A 27,913-nucleotide genomic window follows, 5' to 3' on the forward strand; every position below is an offset into this window, starting at 1 on the left:
ACTGTGGCTTAACTAGCTGTGCCATAATTCTGGCCCCAGGTTCATTCCCATAATAATACCTTTGTGAATCATACAAATTATGTGCTTGAATAAGTCACTTATTCCTATTGTTAAGTGCTATTGCATAGGATGCATATGAACCATTTATTTATTTACATGTTGGAGATATCTGGTTCATTTTTAGTTTCTACCTTTAATGAATAAAGCTGCTATGAATATGTGTTTGTAGGCACTTTCTCTCCAGTTTTAAAATTGTGGGAAAATATGAATAACATCTGGTATCTTAACTATTTTAAAGTATATAGTTCAATGTTATTGACACATTCAGAGTATCATACAACCATCTATTTTTTGTAACTTTTCAGTTTAAGAAAGCTGAAACTCTAAACCTGTTAAAACTGTTAGGTTTGCCTTCAGTCCCTTGCTGCTACCAGTTTATTGTCTGTGTTTGTGATTTTATTACTTTTTTAAAACACCACATTGAATTGCAGTCATGTAGTATTAGTTTCTTTGTGATTAGCTCGTATGTATTTGTAGGTTTTTGTGTGAAGATAAATGTCCCTGAGATAAATGCCCTGGAGCTCAATTGCTGTTATTCTATGATAACTGCACATTTAGTTTTTAAAGAAACCACCAACATATTTTAGAGTGACAATACCAATATTAAGTTTTCAATGCTGCAGAATTTGAATTGAACTTTTGAAGAAGTCTCTCTGGTTATTGTTGATTTAGGGTGTTAAGTCTCAGTCATTGGCTGATATGAAAAAGCAATGGTTAATAGTAAGTGATGTTGTATTCATTCCTGTGAGTTGCAGTGCTGTGAACAGAAGACTGAGCTGTGTCTCAGCAGAACAGGTCTGGGTAGGAAGTCCAGTATGTGTCCATCGTGCAGTGGTTCCCAAACCTGAGTATATACCAGAATCATATGCAAATTTCTTTATAATACAGATTCCTGTTTATCATCTGTATTTTATACTAGGGCTGAAGAAAAGTTTATGTAGACATTACTACATCATTTGGGAACTGTTGTAAGATCTATAGTATTTCTAACACACGTTCTGTACAAATAACAAATGAAGAACTTCCCCTTTTGTCATTTTGCCTTTTTCTTTGGTGCTGTGTTTATGTTTTTACCCTTTGGTGATACTAGTTTTTAATGTTTTCATTTTTTCCATGTGTGTTGACTGATACTGCTTTGCATTCTCGTTAGACATGAAGATGTAATGTTGCCTCTAGGTTTCCTCTCCTTCACCATATAAAGTATTGCTCTTCAGCATCTAGAATTCATTTTCGTTCTCATACCAAGTTATATTTAACTTACTGTTTGAACAGATCTCAGGCTCACTGACAATTCTTACCTTTTAATTAAAGACAGAAGTAGAAGACAGCTATTAGGGGTGGTAGAAGTACGTTTAACTTTTAGTTGAAGTTCTCTCTATAGTATGTCACTCTTACCAGCCTTTTTTTCTGCTTCTCTCACAGGGAAGAAGAAGAACGTCTGAGAAATAAAATTCGAGCTGATCATGAGAAGGCTCTAGAAGAAGCAAAAGAAAAATTGAGAAAATCAAAGGAGGAAATCCAGGCAGAAATTGAGACGGAGAAAAATAAAGTAGCCCAAGAAAAGAAGATGAAAGAAAACAAGTCACTGCCACCTGTGCCCCTTGTAAACATTGTAGGGATCAATGGGGGAGACCCAGAAGATGATGACATAAAGCAGAAAAGGGAAAAAATTAAAGAGGTAATCTCCTGAGGCTTGTCATATAGGGGAGTTGTGGAAATGTATCTGACATATGTAAGCATATTTATACCATCAATGGTATTATATATATATTATATATTATATATATTATATTATATATTATATATATATGTATGTATGTATGTATTTTGGTTCTTTGAGCTAAAATTTTCACTGACTGAAATTCCTGATAAATTTGGGTGGATTTTGCAGTTGTTCTCCATGAAAACAGAAGCATTAGAGAATAACATCAACAATACTTCAAAATGCTATTTATTGTAAAGTAAGCTTATAAGTTGTTTAGGCAGCCAAGTATTTATTTTGATATATCCTAATAACGGATGTGGAAAGTTAAGCAATATTTCTCAATTTGTCTTACTAGTGATAAAACATTGAACTTAGTGGCATCAAAATAAAACCGCTATCTAATTGTACCTTCCCACCACAGTGTCTGTTTAATGTTGGACTGCTAATGCGGTTTCTTTGGACAGTGAGGGGAGAGACATTCATAGAGCTTTTTTCCCCAGGCACCTCATCTTTTTTTCTGATACCATTATAGTTTATTGAAATATTTTCTGGAGTTTAGGGGACCTCACGATGACTTTGAGGTGCAGTGACTCATCATTAGAAGTATTCACACTCAACACTTAGAAATACATTGGAAATACTTAAATGTTTAGGAACTAAACATTTGTTTAGTTCTAGTAGTTTGTTAATTCTAATAGCCATTTGTTAATTCTAGTAGGTTTTTTTATAGATTGCTTAGGATTTTTTCTTCTGTTTGGTCATTTCCTCTGTGAGTAGAATTATTTTTGCTTTTCCCGTCTATGATTTTTATGTTTTAGTTCTTTTTTTTGTCTTACTGCACTGAGTAGGACATATAATACATTGCCTTTTTTTTAAGATTTATTTATTTATTGGAAAGTCAGATATACAGAGAGGAAGAGAGACAGAGGAAGATCTTCCCTCTGATGATTCACTCCCCAAGTGAGCGCAATGGCCAGAGCTGAGCCAATCTGAAGCCAGGAACCAGGAACTTCCTCCAGGTCTCCCACACGGGTGCAGGATCCCAAGGCCTTGGGCCGTTCTTGACTGCTTTCCCAGGCCACAAGCAGGAAGCTGGATGGGAAGTGGGGCTGCTGAGATTAGAACCAGTGCCTTCATGGGATCGCAGCGCATTCAAAGTGAGGACTTCAGCCACTAGGCCACTGCGCTGGGCCCCAACATACAATACATTGTTGAAAAGAAATAAAGTAGCCATATTTGATTTGTTCCTGACTTTAGACGTTAAAGTCTTATACCACGAATTATGAAGTGTAAGCTGGTTTTCTTTGTTGTTTTGTTTTGTTTTTAAGATAGCCCGTACATTGAGTATATTTCCTTCCTGTAGTGTATAAAGAGGTTTTTTTTTATAATGACTATGTCTTGAATTTCAACAAATATTCTGTCTACATTTTTGTCTAGATTATTAAGTGATTTCTCCCATCTCTTTCATTCTTTTAACGTAGTGAATTATATAAGTTGGCTTTTGAATTTTAAATTACTATTATATTACTGGCTTAAGCTACATTAGATTGTGTTTTAGTATCATCCTTGCATATTTCTAGTATTTTTTAAGGAATTTTGTATTTGTTTTTCAGAGATATTTTCTTTTGGTATTTGAGTAGTGCTGACAGATCTTCTCAAAAATAAACTTGTAGGTAGTTAACGTATCTTCCTGCTCTTTTTCTCTTTTTAATTATATAAAGTGGACAAATTTCATAGTGCAGTGCAGATTTCAGAGCTTAGTGATACTTTCTACCTTATCCTCCCTCCTGCTTGTGTTCTCTGCCCACCTTCCACCTTCTCCTTTCTAGTGTTTAAAATAGCACACTTTGATTCCATTTCCCAACCACAGGTTGAACATTCCATTTGATAAAGATATCAACACATGGCTTCCGTCTTTAAAGGAACATGTCATGATACCCATCAACCATGCTGTGGATTCAGACTATATTCCTTCCTAGCTGAATAAAACAAGTTGTGAAATGTTTCCATGAATAATATGCTATTTAATCCACTGGGTTTTGACCTGTCATAGTCTACTATAATTTAGCTGATATATAATTAAATACTCACAGATAGGTTAGGACTCTTTGGTTGGAAGAGACTTAGCTTAAACTAATGGATTTAAAAATATTTATTAGGTTAATGGCTGTATAGTAGAACTTCAGGCTTGTCTGAATATATGCCTTTGGATATCCTTGTCAGTAATTGCATCCACCTCTTTTTGCTGGTATTTATTTTTTCCATGTTGGAAGAGCGTGAGCCCTTATCAGTTCCAGGAGTATATAATACATAATCATAAGATAGCAAAATGGGAATCTTTCTGTTTCCCAGTGCTTATAACTGTATGCTTAAAGTGGACTTAATTCTTATACTCAAGTCATGCTCAAGTAGGCATATGTAGTTGTTTGCCTACAACAGGACTCGGCAAAATATGGCTTATGGCTAAATTCTTCCAGGTGTCTGTCTTTTTTTTTTTTTAAGTAAACTTTTTTTTGAACAGAGGTGTTCATTTCTTTACACATTGTAAGGATACTTCAGAAACTTTGTGTAAAACTGGAATTAAGAGAAAAGTTTATTTTGGTGCAATTTTTTGTTTTTTTGAAATCCAGGCCTAGTGTTTTCATAATAGATATTTTTCATGATCATTTTGGAGATTCCTCCTGGGCATGGGTTTCAGAATTTTTTTGGTACCCGAAAAACCTCATTGTTTAATAAATTTTCCTTCATCTTTTTGAAATACTTGAAACAATTGTTTGTTTTTTTTTTTTTCTTGCTTCACTTCCCAAATGGCTGCAACTGCCTGCTCTGGACTAGGACAAAGTCAGGAGCCAGGAGTTTCCGTCTAGCTTTTCCAAGCATGGGCTGTGCTTTGTTGGCTTAGCAGGAAGCTGATTGGGAAGCAGAGCAACTGGGGCTTCAACTGGGTATCAGCTTAACCCATTGAGTGGAAACGTCTCTCCCTAAAGTACCTTTATTTCTTGAACTGGTGGAAAAAGCGTCTTTGGTTGACAGTTTTTTTTTTTTTTTATATATATAATGCTGATAAGGGAGCTGTTCTGAAAGAATTGACAGGTTTTAAAAGGAAAGAGTGTTAGACACTGTATGTTTTGAGAAAGGCAATTTGTTAGATCTGATTTTGTTCAGCTGTATAGATTGAGATTAAACAGCTATATGTATTTTCACATTGATAATTGAATAATACCAAAGCAGTAGGCTAATATACTAAGGCAAGATTTCCAGGAAAACAGATAAGGGTGTAATCGTAGAAGCTTAAATTATGTGAAATGCAAAAATATCATTCTATGATTAATTTAAATTGATGGATTATAATTTTTCTCCTTGTAGATGATGAAACATGCCTGGGATAACTACAAGGCATATGGATGGGGACACAATGAGCTCAGACCTATTGCAAGAAAAGGACATTCCACTAACATATTTGGTAAGTTTACTGGTCATTACTGTTTTGGATTCTGTCTCCATGTTTTAAAGCAAGAGCTAAACCTTTTTTTTTTTAAATTTTGTTTATTTTTAATTGGAAGTCAGGTTTACAGAGAGGGGGAAAAACAGAAAGATCTTCCATCTGCTGGTTCACTCCACATGTGGCTGGAGTGACCAAAGCTGAGATGATCTGAAACCAGGAGCCTGGAACTTCCTCTGGATTTCCCACGGGGGTGCAGGGTCCCAAAGCTTAAGGTCATTTTCTTTTGCTTTGCTAGGCTGCAGGCAGGGAGTTGGAAAGGAAGTGGTACAGCTGGGTTATGAACTGTCACCCATTTGGGATCAATGTGAATGCAAGGCAAGGACTTTAGCCACTAGGCCACTGCACCTGGCCCGAGACCTAGCTGTTTAAAGTATTTTTTAAAAATGAGAAACTGTAATTTTACATTTTTTTTTTTTTTTTAATTTCAAGATTTAGTTCCAGTTGTTCTGAAATACACAGATAGGTAATGGATTTTCTATTTATGTATTTAGTCATTTATCTGAGTATTTTGAAGCTTCTTTTTCTTCCAAATCAGGTAAAGGTATTCGTAGCTACTGGGATTCTTCAAAAAGTTCATGTAAGGTGGGATCAAAAGTTATGTTTATTTTGGCACCAAAACTTTTAAAGTCCATGCATAATAATTTTTTATCAAAGACATTTCCATGGAATTTTTGAAGACTTTCTTATACTTGTAACTGTTTTTCTTCCATACAGTGATAGTTCTGATACATTATTATTAGAGGAGGGAAAAGAGGAAATTCCAGTAGAGCTATGTGCATTAAGACAGAAATATAACATAGCTAGAGTTATTTGGTTGATAAGTTGAATGGGACATATATGTTGACAGTGCCTAAGGAAAATTAACAGTGTTTGTGTGTGTGAGTGGAAGTTTGGAAAGAGCTGTGATGTTTTTGAGTTCATTCAAAGAGACACATAGAGAGAATTAGCATTCCACCCACTGTATCACTCCCTTAATGGCTCTAATGGGTGGAGCTGGGTGAGCATGCAGCCACTATCCTGGAACTCCATTTGGGCTTCCCATGTCCATTCTGGATCTCAATGTTTGAGCCATCTTCTACAGCTTTTCCAGTTGTATTAGCAGGGAGTTAGATTGGAAGTTGAGCAGCAAGGACTGTAACTGCACTAAACCTGTTGTTCCTATGCATTGCTGGCACTGAAAGCCTTGGGATTTAACTTGCAGAGCCACAATGCTGGCCCCAAGCTATTCTTTACATGGGCTTCATTGCTTCCTCTCATGTTAAATGTTTTGTGATGTGAGCCTTTCAACTTATATAGGTGAAAGACAGAACCTTTTAATGGTTAAGAAGACAGATTCTAGTGATATGCAAAACGAATTAAAAAAAATCAACGTACATTACAGTAATGCAAATACAAGCAATTTTCCTTGATTGTGACACTAAAGCTTTGATTTGCTTTGGAATTTGATGTTGCTTTTTGTCAAAAAAAGAAAATATCTTAAAAAAAAATTCCTGATGGCTTGGAAGGATGCAGTGGTAGAGGGATAAATTAGTTTTATTTAGATGATCACAGACTATGAAAGTTCTCTTAATAAAACATTTAATTTAGCAGCTATTACTTAATGAGATCAATTCTATTTCCTCAGTGCAAAATATAGTTTACAACTTCTCATTGCTTTTTGGATGTCACAATATGACATATTACTATATAAGTTAATTAGAATTAGATATTTCCTTCAAGAAACTGTCCCTTTATGTTAAACTTAGTGGTGAACTGTGAGCCTCTTACAAAGGACGGGAGAAGCAGATGGAGTAGGCATCTTGCACAGTGATTAAGTTGCTTCTTGAGATGTCTGCATCCTGTATTGGAGTGCCTCGTTTGAGCCTTGGCTCCTCTGAAGAGTAGAAGATGATGACTCGAGTTGTTGCATCCCTGCCACTCAAGCAGGAGATCTGAACGGATTTCCAGGTTTCTGGCTTCAGCCTTCTAATCATGAACAGTTGCGGAGTGAGCCAGCTGGTGGAAGGTCTCTGTCATTTTCCTTTTTTTTTTTTTTTCAAAAAGAAAGAAACGGACGTTAGTTTTTTTACTTATTTTCAAATCAAATCATGTCATTCAGAGCTTCTGGCATATTAAAAATTTATCAAATAGATACTGGTCTTGATACTGCCTTAATAAATTTTAAAGGTGGAAGAAAATTCGGTTCATGGGAAGCATCATTTGTAAAAAGGAAATTATAGTGAGGTGGAAAAAGCAATGTGCAATCTGCAAGATTTTCAGTAGTGAAAAAAGCTTGAAAAGCTTATGTCTTCAGTTAAATTTTTCTACTGGCTGTGGGTTTTCCTAGTCAAGTAAGCTATGCATGTATACATTCCTTATTACAGTTTGTTACATTTGTGTAGCTGTTATTATTTCATTTATATAATGTGAACGAAGTTCATGTATCTTGTAATACAGATTTAGGAGGTTAGTAACACTTCCCACTCCATCCTTTCTCATGCCCAAATTCTCCGTCCATCTTCCTCTGTCCTTGTCTTCTCCTTCTTACTCCCTAATTTTTAAATGTCATGCTTTTGCTTCACCTCACAATAACAGGATTAACCTACCAATAGCTAAAGATATCACACAAAACAAGTAGAAAAAAAAAGCCACAAAATCTAATTCTCAGGAATATAGACAAAGGCTGTAAACAAAAGTCCCAAGGAGTCAGTCTCACTCATGAAGATAATTTTTTTGTACATTGTATTTTAGTTATCACAGACTAGGGAAAGCATGTGATATTTGTCTGTTTGGGGCTGGTTTATTTTACTGAGCATAATGGTTTCCATTTAGTTGCAGAAGACAAGATTTCTTTCTTTCTTTGTTGCAGAATATACCACAATTTCTTTATCTAGTCATCTGTTGATGGGCATCTAGGTTGATTCTGTATTATAAATACTGTGAACTGAGCTGTGGTAAACACAGGGACACAGATAACTCTCTCATATGATGTTTTTGTTTCATTTGGATGAATTCCCAGAAATGGGAAGACTATTATATGATTGATCTATTTTCAGATCTCCGAGGAATCTTCATACTATCTTCCATACTCATGCACAAGTTTAAAATTCTTATCAGAGAATGACATGCCCAGATGTGGAGACATAGCGCAGTATATCTTTCTGTGTCCAGACCAAAGATGGACTTTCAGTGAAACAGTTGAAAACATCCTGATGGTAGAATGCTGGACTCTCCAACATTGTCCATACCTACAGTGTTGGGAAACAGTTCAATAGCTGAATGATGGACTTATGACTGTTCAGGAAGGACTGCCGATTGTAATACTAGAGAGGAAATCAATAGGGGGAAAGGGACTTGAGAAGGAGGATGGGAAACCCCATACATAGCCTGTGGAACTGTATCATAAAACAATAATAAATAATAATCTAAAAATTAATATTAGCACTGGATTAGAATGCCTTTTTCCACATTCTTGCCAGCATTTATTATTTATTTATTTTTCTTTTTTATTATTTTTTAACAATTTCAAATGATGGGTATTTTAACTGGGGTGAAATGAAACATCATTGTGATGTTTATTTGCATTTCCCTGATGGCTAATTAGCCTAATCATTTTTTATGTGTCTCTTGGCCATTTTCTTTGAAAAAATTGCTTGTTCATGTTTTACTCATTTTTAACTGATTTGCTTGTATTATTATTATTATTGACTTTCTTGAGCCTTTTTATAGATCATGGATATTAATTCTGTGTCAGTTGCAGTTTTTACAATTTTCTCCCTTTTTGTCTATTGGTTGCTCTTCACTTTGTTGTCAGTTTCCTTTGCAGTACAGTAGCAGCCTCTTAGCTTGATGTAATCCCGTTTGTTTGTTTGCTTTAATTGCTTGCCCTTCTGGGGTCTTTTCCAAGAAGTCTTTGTCTATATCTCTGTCTTGCACTTTCTCTGGATTTTTTTCCTAACACTTTGATGGTGTAAGGCTGTAGATTTACATCATTGACTCATTTAGAGTTGATTTTGTACAAGGACTAAGGTGATGAAAGTTTTATTTCAAACTCCTGCACGTGTAGATCCAGTTTTCCCAGCCCCATTTGTTGAAGAGACTGTCCTTTCTGCCTGGATCGATTGCAGCTTGCTTTTCAAGTATTAGTTGTCCGTACACATGTGGATTAATTTTTGGGATTTCTGTTCTGTTGTTAACTTGAGGTAAGAATCGTTTTTTAGAATACCAAATAGCATCAACTATGAGAGAAATATTGATGAATTTAAGTTTATGAAGTTTCTGCTCCCCACAAAGTCAGTATTATTTTCCTGTGGGACCAGGGCAATACACTGAACTCAGTGAGTTCTCGTGAGCTCAGCACATGCACAGTTCACTGTTGTCCCCTGCAGTCCTAAAGCTTTTGCCACACTGTACAAAATGGCACCTGACTTGATCTGCTAGCCGTCAAGTGTGAGAGCTACCCAGACCTGTCTTGGGTGGAGCCTGTAGAATGCCATGTTAATGCCGTCACTGAGTCAGAAAAGAGTTCCCAGCTCATCGTATGCTCAGTGCTTTCCCTTACTTTGCCTCCTTATGCAATATGACACCCAGTTTGGCTCTAGGGGGGCTTACTGGGCTGTCAAATCCACCCTGTTCTTGCACTGCCCATGTGGGATCTGCCGCTCTCTCTACTCCTGGTCAAATCAGACCAGCAGGACGGACAGTTCTTTGTTTGGGTTCACCTCCCAAGCTCCCAGTCAAAGTCCCTTTCCACCTGGTTGCTGGTGGAGTTCTGGCTGCTGGTGGAGTTCAGATCGCTGGTAGCTGAATGCTTCTTGAGTATCAGTCACTGCAACACCACACCGTTGTTTTCGCCGCTTTCCTGTGTGTCAGTATCCAGGTACCCCTCTGCTGTTGTTCTTTCCTCTCCTATTTTCTGGAATGTGTCCTCTCTGCTTCACATTGGCTAAAGTTTCTCCATCTGTTTAAATGTGTCCTTACCCTATTCTACCATCTTGATTCTCCCGTTTCTTTTTTCTTAAGTCCAGATAATATGCATTTTTAGCTCAAGCATTGTGGGGTAGTAGATTAAACTGCTGCTTAGGATGCCAGAATGCCACATTAGGTTGCCTGTATTTCCCATTTAGTACCTTCTGATGCGTTCTGAGTGGAAACAGGTGATGGCTCAAGGCCTTGGGCCTCTGCTACCTGAGGGGGAAATCCCGATGAAGTTGTGGGCTCCTGGCATTGGCTTGGCCCACTCCCTGGCTGTTGCAGACAACTGGGGAGTGGATGGATCATGTCTTTCCTTCTTTTCTTCAAGTAGATAAAAATAAGCCAATAAAAACTTTTGGAAAATCAAAAATATGTATTTTCCTAGAAAATTTTCAGTTTCATTCCTTTTCAAATATAATATGAAAATGTAGCATGAACATTCATGATTTTCTTAATTTCTTCTTTATTGTTGCATTTTTACTTTTGTGTTCTTTTATATTCTGTTGTCTACTTTAAAAATAGATAATAGATTCAATGCATATTTCTTTTTAAATTCATTAGTTTGAGAATTTCCTTCATTTTCACTTAGCTTCAGCCTTTAGTTTTTATAACTTCCCTACACTTTTGGTGAAGTTTATTCTTCGTATTTCTTTAGCTGCATGTTGAAATCAGTTATTTTCATTTGTCCCTGTTATATAGAAACACATTTTTTAAAAAATTTTTAAAATTTTTTTAATTTTGACAATCCTTACAAATTTAATTGGGGTAAAAAAGGTTCAAGGCCTAAAGGGGGATATAGAGGAAGAAGCCCCACCCAGTTTCCCACCCACCCTAAGTCCCGGGTGTGGGGCATGCTCTGAGATACTCGATCAAGTGGTTCCAATAGTTCACCATTCATGGGTCGCTGCCAGTCTCGCCACTCCAAGCACGATGTGGTCATTGAAGAGTCCATTGATTGACACAGTCCCTTCTAGAATCTCCATTTGCCCAGTATTTTGCTGCCAACAGATAGCTGAGGTTGTTGCTTGACTTGTTCTGTCTTTCCTTGGTTAGGACTCTGAGTCCGGTGTCTCGAATGGGGAGATCCTCGAAGAAATTTTGAGGTATTCCCAGTCCAGATTCCTGCATGTTCTAGTAGCATAGGGCCCGGCACAGTCCATTGCCCCGATCAGCTGGTGGTTGCAGTTGCTGGGTTGGTTCTGTCTCCACCCGTGTCCTCTTGTAGTCCCGCCTGGTTCCGCCCTGGACGCACTTGTCCCTCGCACGTACCAGTAGGAGTTGCAGCCCAGTCAGGGCGGCCCACAGTAACCCCAACCAGGTCCACCCCCTACCCTGGCTTGCCAGTATGTATGGCATACTAGCCCAGTCTGTCCCAAATACCCTTCTGTTCATATACTTGCCAACAGGTGTTGCAACCTACTTCCATCCAACCATCTCCTCCTACCGTCCCTAACGGATATTGTTGGGTGTCTGTCTAGCCACCCCAGCCCCTGTCCTAGTTCCCATGCCCTCCCGTGGAAGGTGATTACCCATGAGGGAGGAGCCCACTATTTCCCTCCCAGGTCGCTCCCATTCCAGTTGTGCCCTCTCCAGTTGGCCCTGTGGTTCAACTCAACGTGTCTAACCCTTTGTACCAGCTTCCGCCAGCTGGTGCTACAACTAAGCCCCAACAACCCTCACCAACTCTGACTGTAGCTTGCACCAGTGGGAATAGTCAGCCCAGCCTGGTTTTCACCCAATCTGGTCCACATGAGGTGTACAGGTGCTGTGTCCCTGCCTGGTCTGGTCTACCCCCTACCCAGCTCACGCTCCTCAGTGTAAGTTGCTGTTCAGCTAGGGAACCTCCCCTTATTCCCCTGTCAGCTCTGCCTCCTCCTTTCCTGGTTCTCACGTGTGTTGGTTGGGTGCTGCAGCTGCATCTGGCTCAGGCTACCTCACCTTGGCATTCCAACTTGTGTGTTGCTTTTGTCACGACCGGACCTGGTTCAACCCATACTCTGTTCTGGCGATCAGATTTACCAGTGGATGACATGAACAGATTCAGCCTGGTCTGCCCCCGACCCATACCAAATGCATGCCAGTGGGACACTTTCTATGACCTCTTGGCTGTTACCTTCCATGTTCCTTGCGCTGACCTGCAGGGTCTATGTCCTGCCAGAGGAGTTGCCTAAGCTCCTCCCTCAGAACCCCTCCATGTGCCAGGTTTCATGCATATCAGTGGGTCCATGTGCCAGTTCGCCTCTTGTCCTAGCAGGAACAGTGGCCTTTCCTAACTGGCCATCATCCCGTTCTGGTTCTTGCTGTAGAGTGTTTCAGCCCAGCCACGGTTGTCCATGCCCCCATATAGCTCGTATATGGCTCAGTTGAGGTTGGGACCTAGCCTAGTCCGTCCCACATCCACCCTGGTACTCCAAAGCACCAGAAGGTGTTATGGTCTGGCCTGGCCCGGTACGTCTTTTTCCAATCCACATTTGCGCCAAGGGAGACGACAACTGTATCCAGACCCTGCCGCAGCCCCATCCACCTGTCATGACCCCTGCCTTAGACACCGTGGCTCAACTCTGTGCTTAATGTGGACCAGTTGGAGCCAAAACCAAGCTGGGCATGTCCTGTGCTGCACCCTGTGTTCCAGTCATGTTTGTGGACTAAGGTTTGCTTAGTCCGAACATTCAGCTCTCAGTCCCACACTTACATTAAGGTTTCATGTCCCAGTTCCTGGGAATCACCAGAAATTAGTGTCTCACCTACGCTAACGCTGGTCTTACTTTTGGGTGTCCCAAAGCAGCTATTTCATATCATCAAAAACCCCAGAGCTCGCGGCTGGGCAGCCAGCAGGCAGAGCCTGGCACCACTTGGTGCACTGGCCGCCCAAGGCCGGGGTCTCTGCCCCTGTCTTGCGACGGGGGCTGTGGCTGAGACCCCGGCAGGGTTCCGTCCAGCAGAGGTGCCCCCAACAAGTGAAACACATTTTTAAAGATAAAAGTTTTTCTTTGAGAACTATTGTAGGTGATTTCCATGTTCTGAAAATATGTGTTTTTGTTTGTGTTTTATATGTTTTACATTTTCACATTTCACTGCTTCTTTGGCTCCCATGTAGTTTTAGCCCTTTACATTTATTAAAATTGAAAAGTTGAGATGTCTGGGTAAAAAAAATCATAGTGATAACCATTAGTTTCAGTTGTACTGTTCTCTTCCTGAGCTCTTTTGCCCATGACACAAATTTATTTGTGTATTATTATTCAAGAATGATACAGTGTAGATGGGTCAGACATTTCACCATTCCATTGTAGTCAGTACTTTTGAGAAATACGATTCTAGGAGACTATATAAATATTGAGATAGCAGAGGAAAGCAACTCTCTGCAAAAATTGAAACATGAACGGAAACGGTACCTTCGGATTACTTAAGTGGTAACTTTTGGGTGGAATACTCAAGAGAGACATAATCAAGGAGTCATACAGAGATAGGGATGAATGAGTGATTAAATAGGCTTGGTGGCTTGGTAAAGGCGTTGTTGTTGTTGTTGTTAATCATATTCAAAAACTGAGGGAGGAGTAAGAAAAGTGGAAAGAAAGTGTTTTGTCATGACCCAGCACTAACATTCTCTAGATATGTCAGCATGAAGGAAACTGAGGAGTGAGAGGCCATGGAATGTAGTGTGTGGGAGTACTTGTTAGTGGGAAGATAAACTCATTCATGAGTCAAATTATTAGGAGATACTGAGCATGAAAATAGAGTTTAGGTTAAGGACAACTATCATAAAGACAAATATGTATACTTTTAAAATATTAGAAGATGAATTTATATTCAGTGAACAGGAATGGAAAAAAGAACAAGTAGAAACCATGAGCTTGTTGAAAGGTCATTCCTAAGATGTTGTCAAGAAAACCTGTAATTAAGCAAAGCTGATACTGATACCTTTGTAAGGAGATCACTGTCTCAGAAGAACCAAGTTGAGACACCATGATTTTAAATTTGGTTCAAAATGAATCTTCCCGTTTGGAGAGTGCTGTTTTGTTTGTGTAAGGATTGTTTTTACAGTTTTGTTAAGGATTTCTGTGTAAACTCTGGGTTTTGGCATACAAATTGTTATTTGATATTTTTTGTTGAAGGGTTGATGGGTCTTTTAGGAAGTTCCTGATATGAGCAAGACGTTTGTTTTTTTAAGAACTATCTTTCTGGGCCCAGGGTGATAGTGTAGTGGCTAAAGTCCTCATCTTGCATGCGCCAGGATCCCATTTGGTCACTGGTTTTAATCCTGGCAGCCCTGCTTCCCATCCAGCTCCCTGCTTGTGGCCTGAGAAAACAGTCAAGGACGGCCCAAAGCTTTGGGACCCTCCCACGTGGGAGGCCTGGAGGAGGTTCCTGGCTCCTACCTTTGGATCAGCACAGCACTGGCCATTGTAGTCACGTGGGAAGTGAATCATCGGACGGAAGATCTTCCTCTTTGTCTCTTCTCCTCTCTGTATATCCGCCTTTCCAATAAAAGTAAATAAATCTTAAAAAAAAAAAACAAAACAAAAAGATCTGGACAAGTCTCCTAACACAGTGTGTTGTTATAACATAAACAGTATGGTATGCTATGTGGATGATTTTCATTTTTAGAGGCCAGAGATGATACTGCTTTCCTGGGGTTGCTGTAGCACCCATCTGCTCTTTTACAATGCTACCAGATTTGTTTTACTAGTGTTTTATTTAGGATTTTTGCAAATTGGCCCATTTTCTTGCCTTATATTTCCAATGTTTAGTTTTAGTATCAAACTGTCGAATTATTTCTTCTTTCTTACTTTCTGGTTCTTTTTTCTTTTTTTTTTTTTTTTAAAGATCAAGATTATCTGTTGAAGAAGTGAAGATGGACAGATTTTTTTGATTTCTCTGTTCACATTTTGTTTTATGATTTCTTAGCTTCTTTTTGATTATTAAGGATCATTATAATTTATGGCTATTTGGTATTGCTATATAGATATCAGCTTTTCATATGTTTTCTTCTCTGAATTTGAAATGGGAGATCATGGTTATTTTAGCAACTCTGTTAATTTGAGCAACTCTCTTTTTTTTCTTTTTGGTTTTGTTTTTTCTGTATTATTTTGAGCAACTCTTCTTTTTTGCTTGAATTAATACCTGTTTCCTTCTCATCTTAATTGCAGAAATGGATATCTGAATGTTTGACTAGGCCAAAAATGAAGGAGGATTAGTGCTTCTGGTTTTCTTTAATGTGCTATCTTTACTAAATATATTAAACTGTATATATGAGTGCACTTCAAAAAGTTCTTGAAAGGTGGAATTAAAAGCATAAGTATGCCTTGATACAAAAGTTTTTTTGGTGTAAAAATGATTTTTAATAGTATATGGAAAAATGTATATTCTGAACAAAATAAGGTTGAATTTCAGCGGGGTTTTTTTCCACCAAAGTAAACTGACATTTGTAATTTCAACCTTGTGTTGGTGTTAAGTTTTTGAAATACTTTGTATTCTGGTGAAAGAAAGGAATTGGATGTTATTTTTGATTCTTATATTGTTTAAAAGTGCAATATGCTTTTTGTGAAAGAAATATTCTTAATGGCATTTGTTGTTGCCTGAACAGGAAGTTCCCAAATGGGTGCTACTATAGTAGATGCTCTGGATACCCTTTATATCATGGGACTTCATGACGAATTCCGGGATGGGCAAAACTGGATTGAAAATAACCTTGACTTCAGTGTGGTGAGTAAGCAATTAATAACTACTCTTTAGATTGACTGTAACAGGACACATTGTCTAACAGCTGTGTTCTGAATGCTTGTATCCTTCCTAAATTCATGACTGAACTTCATCACTAATGTGATACTCTTAGCAGGTGGTATTCTAGGAGGTGATTAGGCCATGGTGTTATTGCTTTCATGAATGGAGCTAGTGCCCTTGTAAATCAGGCCTCAGAGAATTGCCCTGCCCCTTCTCCACTCTGAAGAATCAGTGAGAAACTTCTAAGAACCAGAAAATGATTCCTTACAAAACATTGAATCTTTTGGCATCTTAACCTTGCACCTTGTAGCCTTCAGATTTTTGAAAAATAGATTTCTGTTTTTCCTGGGCTACACAGTTTGTGATATTTTTGTTTCATTAGCTTGAATGGACTAAGATGCTAACCACAGGAATTTTGTGCATTATATTAGCTATTTAAAGAATATTAAATTGTTTTTCCTTTTCTGTGGCTTTTTAAAATTTTTTAAATAACATATAATTTTTTCTCATCATTTTTCACTTATTCCTCTTGCTCTTTTATTTGGAAATAGGACAGGCTGAAATAACACATGCTTTGCCACACTTTTATTGTTTTGAGAGGCAGGGAGAGAGAGAGAAAGAGAAAAGAAATAAGGTTCCACTTACTGGTTAACTCAGTAAATGCTTGCAACAAGAGCCTGAGCTGAGCTGAGCTGAGCTGAGCTGAGCTGAGCTGAGCTGGTAACAAGGAAGCAGGAACTTAGTTCACATCTGCTACATGGATCTTGGGAACCCAGTTGCTTAATCTGTCACAGCTGCCTCCTGGGCTCTCTATCAGCAGGAATCAGTTAGGAACTGGAGCCAGGTGTCAAGTCCAGGTATTCTAATATGGTATGCAGGCATGTGCGTGCTCCCCTTTGTTGCCTTTATCACTTGAGGCAAAGGTGGGAAATTTAGAAAAAACATTGAATTAAAAATATCAGGAAACCACAAGCTGCCTGATGAGAGAGAGAGAGAGAGAGAGAGAGAGAGAGAGAGAGAGAGAGTGTGTGTGTGTGTGTGTGTGTGTGTGTGTGTGTAAGAGTTAATGATTTGGCACAGCTGTGATGAGTCTTCATAATAAGCCTATGCATAGTCTTTGGCATAATTACTGCATGGCATTGCTTAGTAGATTTGAAGCCCAGGGCAGTTACATTCCAGCTGTGTGACTTGAAAAGTTTGCCATTCTTTATAAACCTTTGAAAAATCGTTACTTGTTCAAATACTGTGAGGAGTGATGTAATCTGGTACTTATTAAGTGCTCAGTAAATGGTAGCAATTATTTTTATTGTTATCAGTCTTCACTTAAAAGATTCTATCATGTACTTGCTATTCCGTGTGACTATAGCTGCTTCTCTATATGCTTTTCTTTCTAGCAGATTTCTTATTATTTTAATTGTGATTTGAGTCCATAGTGATTTCCTTTCGTTTCCTGGTGCTGACTAGTTAAAAACTTTATCTTGTGTGCTAGCATTTTGAAAGCTAGCTATATTTATTGACATGTCTCCATTAGAAAGATTTTCATTACCAGTTAGGTTTAGTTTTGGCTGTTGAGTGGCATAAAATTTAATATAAATTAAATGAAAGAATTGTTTATTTCTCTTTTATGTAAACCAAACACAGAGATCAGAGGTCAAGGATTTGATAGCTGCATTATCAGAAGTCTTGGATCCTCTTTCTTGCTTCTGTCAGCTTTAGAATACAGCTTCAAATCCATGCTACAAGATTATTTCTAAATATCCAGGAATCTTACCCACCTTTTAGTTCAAAGAAAGATACACGATTGTTCTTTAAGAATACTCCTCAGTTGTTCTACCTGTTTCTGCCTGAATACTTCTGTGTAGGCTATTTTCATATGGTCCCATGTAACGGTACCAAGGAAGTTAGGTATTATGCCTTTTTTTTTTTCTTGCATGACTTTGTAGCTTAGAGTTTCTGATTTTTGTATCTTGTTTATGAAATCCCCTAGGTCAAGGTGGTGAAGGCATGAAATTCATGTATTTTATTCTAGACATTTTGATACATTGGTTTTGTATCTAAAGGCAATCCATATGGAATTGATTTTTGTTTAGGTGAAATAGTCAGTTGATCCTATTATCGTTAATTTCCTCACTATTTATATATGTCACATTAATTATGTGTTAATCATATGTAGTTTATTTTTCATTGAATTTGTCATTATCCATATATCAGTACTAAGCTGTCTTAATCATGGTACTTTTTTGTGGGAGTGAGGGGGTTCTGAAAGCTTATGTTTGTTTGTTTAAAGCAATTTCCAGGTTTATCTATGAGTTTCTATCATATTCACATTTCTGTATTGTTTTTTAATTATATGTCTTAATACATTTTTTCCTTTCCTAATTTTTTTATTTTAATGAAAGCACTGTTTTTGAAATTTTGTTTCAAGCGAGACAGTAAGAGGGTCTTTCAGAAGTTCACAGAAAATGTATATATGAAAAGAGATTGTAAGGATTTACCATTTTTGTGCAAAAATGAACTTATCTTGTAATTTCAGTTCTCTGCAGACTTTTTGAAATCCTTCACAGAAATAATGCTGTGTTCTAGTTTCAGTAAAAAATATGTACTTGCCCTTCTACCCATATATTTATAATTTATCAGAAATAGCACAGCCATAATTCCCTTGTTGATTTTTATAATTTATTGATTTGATTTGAAATAGAAAGATTGGAAAAGGAATAGAGAGAGAGGAAGTAAAGGAGTCTTTCATCTGGTGGTCCATTACATATGTCTGTATTTTCCTGGGCTTGGCCAGACTGAAACCAGGAGCCAAGAACTCCATCTGTGTCTCCCACATGGATGACAGGGACATGAATAATTAAATCTTCATGCATTGCCTCCCAGGAAGCTGGATTGGAAGCCCAGAGTAGCTGGGACTCTGGTTTAGACAATAATTATGATACTTCTATAAAAAAACTTAACATCTGTCTCTGAATCTTGATATTTTATCTTATTACACAAAGAAAATAATTTTGTTCTTTCTAGTTAAGAAAAATTGTTGAAATTTTGATGGGAGTTTCATTTAATTTACAGATAATTTGGAGAAAATTTGCATCTGTACAATCTCAAATATTGTCATTTGTTGGCATGGCAGGTTTATTATGTCTAATTCTTCATATTATTGTACCAATCAGGGCTCAGTGTCCAGTACTGTATTATTTGTTTTGACTAGAAGACTCAAATGTGCAGAATTGTTAATCAAGTAATGAGAATCCAGAAAGGAAAGAAAAGAGCATTGTATTATTACCTTTAGGTTATTACCAGTTAGTAACTACAAGAAATATTACCATCTGTGGTACATTGTCAATAGTGGGAAGAATATAGAATCATGAAAACACAGCAGCTCTGACCTTTGTAGCCATTTGGGGAGGGAATCAGCAGATGGAAAATTTCTTGTTCTCTTGCTCTCTGTCTCACCTCTCTGTAACTCTGTCTTCCAAATAAAAAATAAATGTGTGCATGTGTATATTTGTGTGTGTGTGTGTGTGTGTGTGTGTGTGTGTGTGTGTGTATGTCTTGAGCTCAAAAAACTAGGTCTTTGTGCTGCTCACATGTGGTTGGTGGTTTAAGGATTTCTGTCAGATCCTGTGAGAGAGCTAGGCTTCAGAGGCAGAGTTATCTATGGCTATCTTTCAGGGACACATGAGGCAGGTTCTGGTTTGTGTGTATGACAGAGGAACTGTAACTCGAAATCAGTTGATACTGCCATAGTGAAGAACTGTTAAAAATGACTTTTCAACAGGATTTATTTATGAATGCTTTGTTTTATAGTATTGCTTGATTCAAATCTTTTTGTTTGCCTTTTAATTTTGTGTATATATATATTTTTTATACTGCTAGTTTGAATTTTAGGGAGGTTTTAAATGTACCAATTTGTAATCAAAAGTATTGATTTTACATTTATTTTCTCAAGGAGTTTTATGTATTGCCACATTTTGTTCTATTTAATTTTCACTTGATTTGTATTTAAATAATTTGTATTTCATTTTGATATGAGTATCCAAATAAATTTCCTAATTAGGAGCCTAATTTTTCAATGTTGTTATATGAAATACATAACTCCATCATGTTTAGCAATACTTTAATATTGCTATTAATATACTGCAAAAATATTTAAAACTCGTAAGGAAAAATAGAGATAAAAATTTTGTTGTGATGATGAAAACATAAGGAATGAGATCCACAGAGAGTACCGTACTGGAATTCAAGATCCAGATTTAACAAGCGTTGATGAGGTAGGGACAATGGTTACCCTGGTTAAATGTCTTGATTCTTTCACAGTGCCGTGTAGGTACACAGAGCGAACTACAATTAGAAAGTTGTGGTGATAGTAATAGAATTAAGACATGGCAGATGAGATTTCAAGTAGCACGAGGAATGAAGTTGGAGAAAGTGGAAAATCATTGTTTACAAGTGTGGGAACCAATTGAAATATTGGAAATATGTGAAAACCACAAAGATTTACATATTTGTAAATATGTCTCATATGTTTTTACAGAATTCAGAGGTATCTGTGTTTGAAGTCAACATTCGATTTATTGGAGGCTTACTTTCTGCATACTACCTTTCAGGAGAAGAGGTGAGCAAAATCAAGCATACACTACTTGTTTGGGGTGGGGAAACCATGTAATAAGTGGAATTTAATACAGTGAAAGACTTCCCAAGTGACATGTTGCTTTTCTGATTTGAGCAATATTGAAGTAATCTCTATACACTGAAAGGAACTGGATGCTTCAGGTAAAATTGTTTGTTGGATAAAAAATTTTTCACTTTGAGAACCCCAATAAAATAAAAATTCACTACAGGTGCTGGCTGTACATGTATCCCATCTGCTTTGCAAGAGTTCTGTAGAGTTTTGCTATTGTGACTAATTGTATGATCCACACAGATGGGGAAAATAAACTGATAACGCAAAAATCAAGCAATGAGTCAGTAAGAATTACTAGAGGTTCTTCAGACACGAGAATTACTTATTAAGACATTCTATTTGGAAAAAATGCTATGCTTATTTCTTTGAATAGTTTTTTTTCTTTAATACACTTTGAATTCTGCTTTCTAGAAGTCTTGAAATACTACATATGGGTATACTTGAGACCTAGGGCAAATGGGCCAGTGGGTGTGAGAAATTCTTTTTTGCTAGTCAAATAGGCTAAAGGATGAGGTTATAGAGAGGTGCAAGAAAACCTTAAATGAAGTCATTTTATTCATATTTCTGTTCATATTTCATGCATGTTTCAGTTTTTGGGAAACTGAAATATTTTACCAATATTTTCAAACTGGTTTGTCGATCTAAATGATTTGTAAATTTAAGAAAATTCATCTTTTGTAACATGTATTGTAAAGGCGTATTTCTGTGTTTTCTTCGATTTTTAAAAAAAATTTGCTTATGTTTAAACCAGCCATTTTTTAGACTATTTCCCCCCACTGTCATGATTTCTAGGTTTTGGACCTTTGCTTTTTCTTACGTGTGTAATTATACAATGGAATCCCTACTTCTTTTCTGAGTTTTTCTGCCTGTGTGAGTTCATATTTAAATATTTACTATATCTTTTTGTGTATATATGTGTAAAATGAGCTAACTATGCTCTATTTTTTGGAAGAAGTTAATATTTGGTATATTTTATTAGATAAAAAATATATTATTTAATATATAATTATACCATAAAAATTTGTTAGGGAATTTGGTTATGTTTACAACTTAAAAGTCAGAGGCCTCCAATGCATGAATAATAAAAAAGACAAAAGAAATTTGCACTTTAGCAAACATGCTTTTAAACTTCATTTTGTGTCAGAATAAAGTCCTATCCACAGGTCTCTTATGCAGTTGTTTAGAATATAATCATTGTTCTGTATTTTTTTCTAATTACTCATTGTTAAAGGTCATTTTGGAAATGGTGATCCTATACTTTGAGAAACCGACCTAGCGTATGTAAATAAAATCACTGTAAATTAATTGGTAGTGATTTTAAAGTCAGGTTTATTGAGGTGTTATCTACAGAATAAAATTCATCCATGTTAGTATATAGTTCTGTGTGATTGACAGTGCATACAGTCTTGAAACCACCAGCACAAGCAAGAAACTAGAATCTTATCCCTGAAGATTCTCTTTTACGTTTTATAGTTAGTGTAGCCCCCCTCACCCCCGTTACCAAACGCTGGTAACTACCATCCTGGTTTCTGCTCTGCAATTAAGAAGACTGATTTGCTTTCTGTAACATACTGCATTTGAGACTTATTCATGTATTACTACTTCATTCCTCCTTACTGCTGTATAGTCTTTAGTATCAACAGATAGAATATATTTCATTCATTCACCAGTGGAGTCATTTGCTTAAAGAATTTATATAAGGGTTGTGTGGTAGCATAAGTTTTCATTTCTCTTGGGTAAATGCATAGGGATGAGATTTGCCTAGTCACAAGGTAAGTATGTATTTAACTTTGGAGGAAACTGCCAAAAATCTTTCCTAACAGTGGTTGGCATAAATAGTATTATAAATTTCTTTATTGTTTTTAGTCATTCTACTGGATATGTTGTATTTCACTATGGGTTTTTTGTTATTGTTGTTACATTTCTATAATAATCAATTATTTTGAGTACCTTTTCATGTGCTTATTTGTTTTCATATACCTTCTTAGGTGAGTTGCCTGTTCAGAATTTTGCCGATGAAACAATTGTATTTTTTTTCTTAACACTGAATTTTGATAGTTCTTTGTATATTTGTAACATGGGTCTTCATAATCTATGTGTTCGCAGGTTTTTTTCTCTGTTACTTGTACTTTCTGGAACTTAATATACTTTTAAAAGTTGCTATTCTTTTTGTTTGTTTTGTTTTTCAATTCAGAAGGCAGTGAGACACAGAGTAGCAGAAATAGATCAGTCACATTTGCTGGTTCCCTGCCCAGATGGCTGCAGTGGCCCAGGTTAGACGAGGCTAAAACCAGGAATCTGGTCACTCAGTCTTAGTTCACCAAGTGGGCAGCAAGGACCCAGGACTGGACCCATCACCAGCTGCCTTCTTGGTGTGTCTCAGCTTGGAAGCAGGACTCAGTAGCACAGATGTAGCATGACACTAGGCGTGCTGACATGGGATGCTGGCCTCTCAGGTGGCATCTTAACTGTTGTGTCATACACCCCACACGGCTTGAAAGAACTGTAGCTGTTACAGTTTAAAGAATTACAGTTTATTATTATTATTACTTTTTTACTTTCCCCCCAAAGAATTATAATTTATTATGACTCACGCTTTTGGTATTGTATCTCAGAAGTATTTGGTTCAGCCAATTTCACAAAAATGTATATTTTCTTCTAAATTTAGTATAGTTTTGAACTACTGACCTTTTTGTTTTTAATTGTCTATCTTGAGTTATGTTCTTCATATGTTATGAGATATAGGTTGATGTACTTCCTTTACATTTGGATAGCTGGAGTCCTGCCACCATTTGTTAGAAAGTGACTCTGACTGTGTCTTTGTGGACAATCAGTTATTCCTCATTGGCTGAAATAATAATGAGAGGGACATTATGTAGAGCATAATGATGCTTTTTTGGGAAAAAGAGGGCAGTGGAATGATAATACACATGCCTTAGTAAGATGGAGGGCATATCCAAGGAGGCTAGATCAAGGGGAAGTTTTTAAAAGCAAAACAAGAAATTTTTATAAGCTGCTTGGATGTGGGCTTCACCCTCTGTGCGACCACCCAGGGTGCCACAATGTGATCCCCAAGGATGAGTTTTGTTGCATGAATTTGTACATACAAGCAAGGTTTGGATATCGGTTGACAGAGAGGGAATTTTTCATGAAGTTTCAGCGTATCCATGAAACATTCAGGCATGAACCCTTCCTTCCCTTCATTGCTTCCTGTCTCATTTTGTCCGAGTCTGAGAATAAAATTTAATCTTGGAGTTTTCGTTCATGGCATACATTACATCCTTTGATCCTCACAAGTAAGCTTTTCTTTTTCTTTGCATTTAGAATGAAATGCTAAGGCTCTGGGAGGTTTGGTGTGTGGTCTTACAACACCCACTATAACCACTATAAAGTGACAGATTAGAACAGGAGCTCACTCTCCTGGGTCCAGGTTCAAGAGATGGGATGAGAAACGTTAAGAGGGTTACCATGTCCTGATGTCCACTTGCCTCAGAAACTTGAGAGGGGCAGCATTTCAAGGGCAGAGAGCAAACCTTCCCTGGAGGAATCATTGGGGCCGACACCTTGGCCACCCCCAGTCCTGCTGGGGTCCTGGGAGCTGAGGGCCAGCAGGTGCATTTGGTGGGTGGCTCTTCAGGAGTTTAAGATTCTGGGGAACCAGGACAGCAACCTGGAAACCACAGGCCTGGTTTTGTCCTTCCCTGGGCCAGAGCTGTTTGGCGACTCACTGTGCCTCCCTGACCTTCATCTGCAGTGAGGAGATAAGGGTTGAAAACACCCAGCACCTCCTTAATTCTGCTTTTATCTGTATTGTAACTATAACAAAGGACAGGAAGCTGAGGAGAAAATATGGGGGTTGGAGAGCATAGGAATGTAATCTAATCCAGAAAGAAGTTCTTTCCCTGGGATGGTTGCAAGGTTATTCCTCAAAGTGGAAAAAGTTACAAGGAATGGGTTGTTTGGAGCCATGATGATCCACTATTGCTCCCTTGTTACTTCTTAGTACATCCTGTGGGTGACTGAATAGGTCCTAGCAGCTATGGGTGTTTTAAGGGAGAAGAGCCAGAAACAAGTGGAATCTTCTGTGAAGTAGTATCCGCTTGATCTGGTCTTTGACTGACTACAGTACCTGAGCTACAGTTTGTTCTCTGTAGGAATGTCTTCACTCCTGATGGCACTCACTGTACTTTTTTGCTGGGGATCACTTTGTAGAATCGCCTACCCAGCTACAGTTGTATCCATTATAAGAAGATCTTATTTCTTTGTATTCTGCGGCAGAACTCTTCCCTTTTTACATTGGTCTTTAGCATAAGGCTCAGTGAGTTCAAGAGGCATTAATAAAGGCCAAAGCAAAACAGATGTAGATACTGCTTTTTAAAAGAATTTCATTTATTTATTTATTCTCGTTTTATTTGAGTGACGGACAAATCAAGCAATTGGCAACTTCTGGTTCGTTCTGCAAATGCCTACCAACCCATGGGGCTGGGCCAAGCTGAAGTCAGGAACCCAGAACTCAGTCTAGATCTCCAAATGGTGGGTAGGGACCCAGGTACTTAAGCTGTCATCTACTGCCTCCCAGGCTGTTCATCAGAAGGAAGCTAGAATTCAAAGTGGAGCCAGGACACAAACAGTCATGCCTGGTTTGGAATGCAGGCATTCTAAGTGGTGTGTTTACTGCTGTGCCAAGTGGCTGCTCTGATGCTACTCTTGTGTATCACTGTGAGGCCATCCAAGAGAGAGATCTCCTCAGTCCTGTGGATGTTGTTGCAGCTGTTCTTGTCAAAGGCTTTTTGTTCCTTGACACCAAAAAAGAAGGTCTCTGTGACTGCCCAGAATTAGTTTGGCTTTGTTTACAAGTTTACAGGGAGAATTCTAATACCAGCACGTTTATCGTGGTCCATAGCTGATTCCAAGGAATCAGACTCTTCTTTAGCAGCTTTTTATAGTTCATGGTTGCAAGGAATATGTTTTCTTTAAACTGTCTAATTTGTGGATATAAATTTATTTACATTATTCCTTGGTTTTTAAAAAGAAGATTTATTTATTTTGTTTGGAAAGGCAGATTTACAGAGAGGAGAGACAGAGAAAGATCTTCCATCCACTGATTCACTCCCCAAGTGGCTGCAACAGCTGGAGCTGAGTCAATCCAATGTCACGAGCCAGGAGCTTTTTCCTGGACTCCCAAGTGGCTGCAGGATCCCAAGGCTTTGGGCTGTCCTCTACTGCTTTCCCAGACCACAAGCAGGGAGCTGGATGGGAAGTAGAGCTGCCGGGACACAAGCTGTCACCCACTAAGCCATTGTACTGGGCCCTTTCTTGATTTTCTTAATTCTGTCAGCATAATCTTTAGTGATGTATCATTTTCATCCTTTTTGGTTATTTTGTCTTAGCCTTCAAATCCTTGTTTTTAGTTTCATTGATTTTTTTTTTTTTTTCGTTTCTGTGCATTTAGACGTTAACACCTGCATGAGAGACCTGGATTGAATTCTTGGGAAGTGAAGTAGCAGATGGGACACCACTCTCTGTGTACCTCTCAGACAAAATAATAAGCAAAGATTAAAAGAGGCTCTATTTATGATTATGGATTTATCCACTTTTTGTTTTAGAGCTGTCATTTTGTGCTTCATGCATTTTGGAGCTCAGTTTTTTTATGTGTGTACTTAGGACTGTCATGTCCTCTTGGTATATTAACTTTATTCTTCAGTTTGTCAAAATTGGATATAATCTGTTAAGTCTAGTTTATGTGATGCTAATGTCATTCTGGGTTTTGGGGCAGTTTTTAACTTGTATTTGTCGGCTTTCAATTTGATTTTCCTATATATAGAATAGACAGTCTAAGTTTGTGTGGTTAGTTCATTTGCATTTAGTATAACTACTAGTTCCTCATTTCTATTTGTCTTTTTGTATTATTTTTTGTGATTTGATTTATATGTAAAATTTACTTTATTGGAAACATTTTTATTTGAAACCCAGAGGTGGAGAAAGAAGATGACACACACCAAAAAAAATGAGAAAGAGTGAGAGAGAGAGAGAGAAAATTTTCCATCTGCTCTCTAAATGGCCACAATGGCCAGAGCTGGACTGGTCTGAAGCCAGGAGCCAGGAACCAGAAGCTTCTTCTGAGTCTCCTACATGGGTGCAGGAGTGCACCTGCTTTCCCAGGCCACACTAGCAAGGAGTTGAATTGGAAATGGCCCAGCAGGCAAGCCCTATGCAGCCCCATTACCAGGTTTACCTCCTCCCTCCATGGGTCTCATGTGTGCTGGCTGGTTGCTTTGTCTGGCATGGACCACCTCACCCCGGCATTTGCCAGTGGATGCTGTAGCCTGGCGCAGCCCAGCCTAGCCCCAGTTCCAGCTTATACTGGTGGGGGCTACAGCCTAGCTTAGCCCAGCCAACTCCCAGTCCTGGCTCTGATGTGAAATGGCTTGTGTTGCGGCCCAACTCGGCCTGACCCAAACTCCATTCTGGTTCTCAGATTTGCCAGCGGGTGATGTGAACTGGTCTAGTCTGACTCTCTGCTGACCTGAACTAAATGTATGCTGGTAGATACCATTACCTGGCCTGGTCTGGGCTGCTGCCTATTGTGGTTCTTGCACTCAGCTGCAGGGACTGTGTCCCGACAGAGGAGTTCCCTATGTTCTTCCATCAGGATCTCTCCCAGTGTCAGATCCATGGGTTCATGAGTCAGTCCTACTTAGTCCACTTCCTGTCCTGGCAAGAACATTGGCCTTTCCTGACCAGCCTTCACCCATTCTGGTTTTTATTGTTGGATGTTACAACCCAGCCAAGCCTAGTCCACACCCAGACACAGCTCACAAATGGCTTGGCAGGGGCAGAGACCTAGTCCAGCCTGTCCTACACCTACCCTGGTTCTCATGACCACAAGCGGGTGCTGAGAGTCTAGCCCAGTCTGCTGCACCCGATTCCAGTCTACACTTGTGCTGAGGGACACTGCAGCCATGTCCAGACCAGGTCGTAACACCCGCTCCAGCTCCCGCACTCACTAGTCGAAACCACAACCCAGCCAGGGTGTCCTCTTAGCTTCCAACCAGGTTATGGCCTGGGAAGACAGTTAAGGACAGCCCAATCCTCGGGACCCTGCACCCGCATGGGAGACCCAGAAGAAGCTCCTGGCTGTGGATCAGAGTAGGTCCAGTCATTGCAGTTACTTGGGGAATGAACCAGCAGATGGAAGATCTTTCTGTCTCTCCTTCACTCTGTAAATCTGGCTTTTCAGTGAAATAAGTCAGAAAAAACAGAAAGTGGGCTCAAAGAAGTTGAA

General features: G+C 38.3%; 1 protein-coding gene across 1 annotated transcript in view; it reads left to right on the forward strand.

The window, feature by feature from the left end:
• MAN1A2 (mannosidase alpha class 1A member 2) overlaps positions 1–27,913 on the forward strand; it is a 143,975-nt gene that overhangs the window by 45,780 nt on the left and 70,282 nt on the right. Inside the window, exons 2-5 of the mRNA XM_040999013.1 lie at positions 1,483–1,738; positions 5,132–5,228; positions 15,808–15,926; positions 20,479–20,559. Of these exons, the coding sequence (XP_040854947.1) occupies positions 1,483–1,738; positions 5,132–5,228; positions 15,808–15,926; positions 20,479–20,559 (553 nt within the window). The remainder of the gene's footprint in view (positions 1–1,482; positions 1,739–5,131; positions 5,229–15,807; positions 15,927–20,478; positions 20,560–27,913) is intronic.

This window comes from Ochotona curzoniae, unplaced genomic scaffold (assembly GCF_017591425.1).
Source record: "Ochotona curzoniae isolate NIBS_2020 unplaced genomic scaffold, NIBS_Ocur_1.0 scaffold_1037, whole genome shotgun sequence".
Taxonomy (NCBI): Eukaryota; Metazoa; Chordata; class Mammalia; order Lagomorpha; family Ochotonidae; genus Ochotona; species Ochotona curzoniae.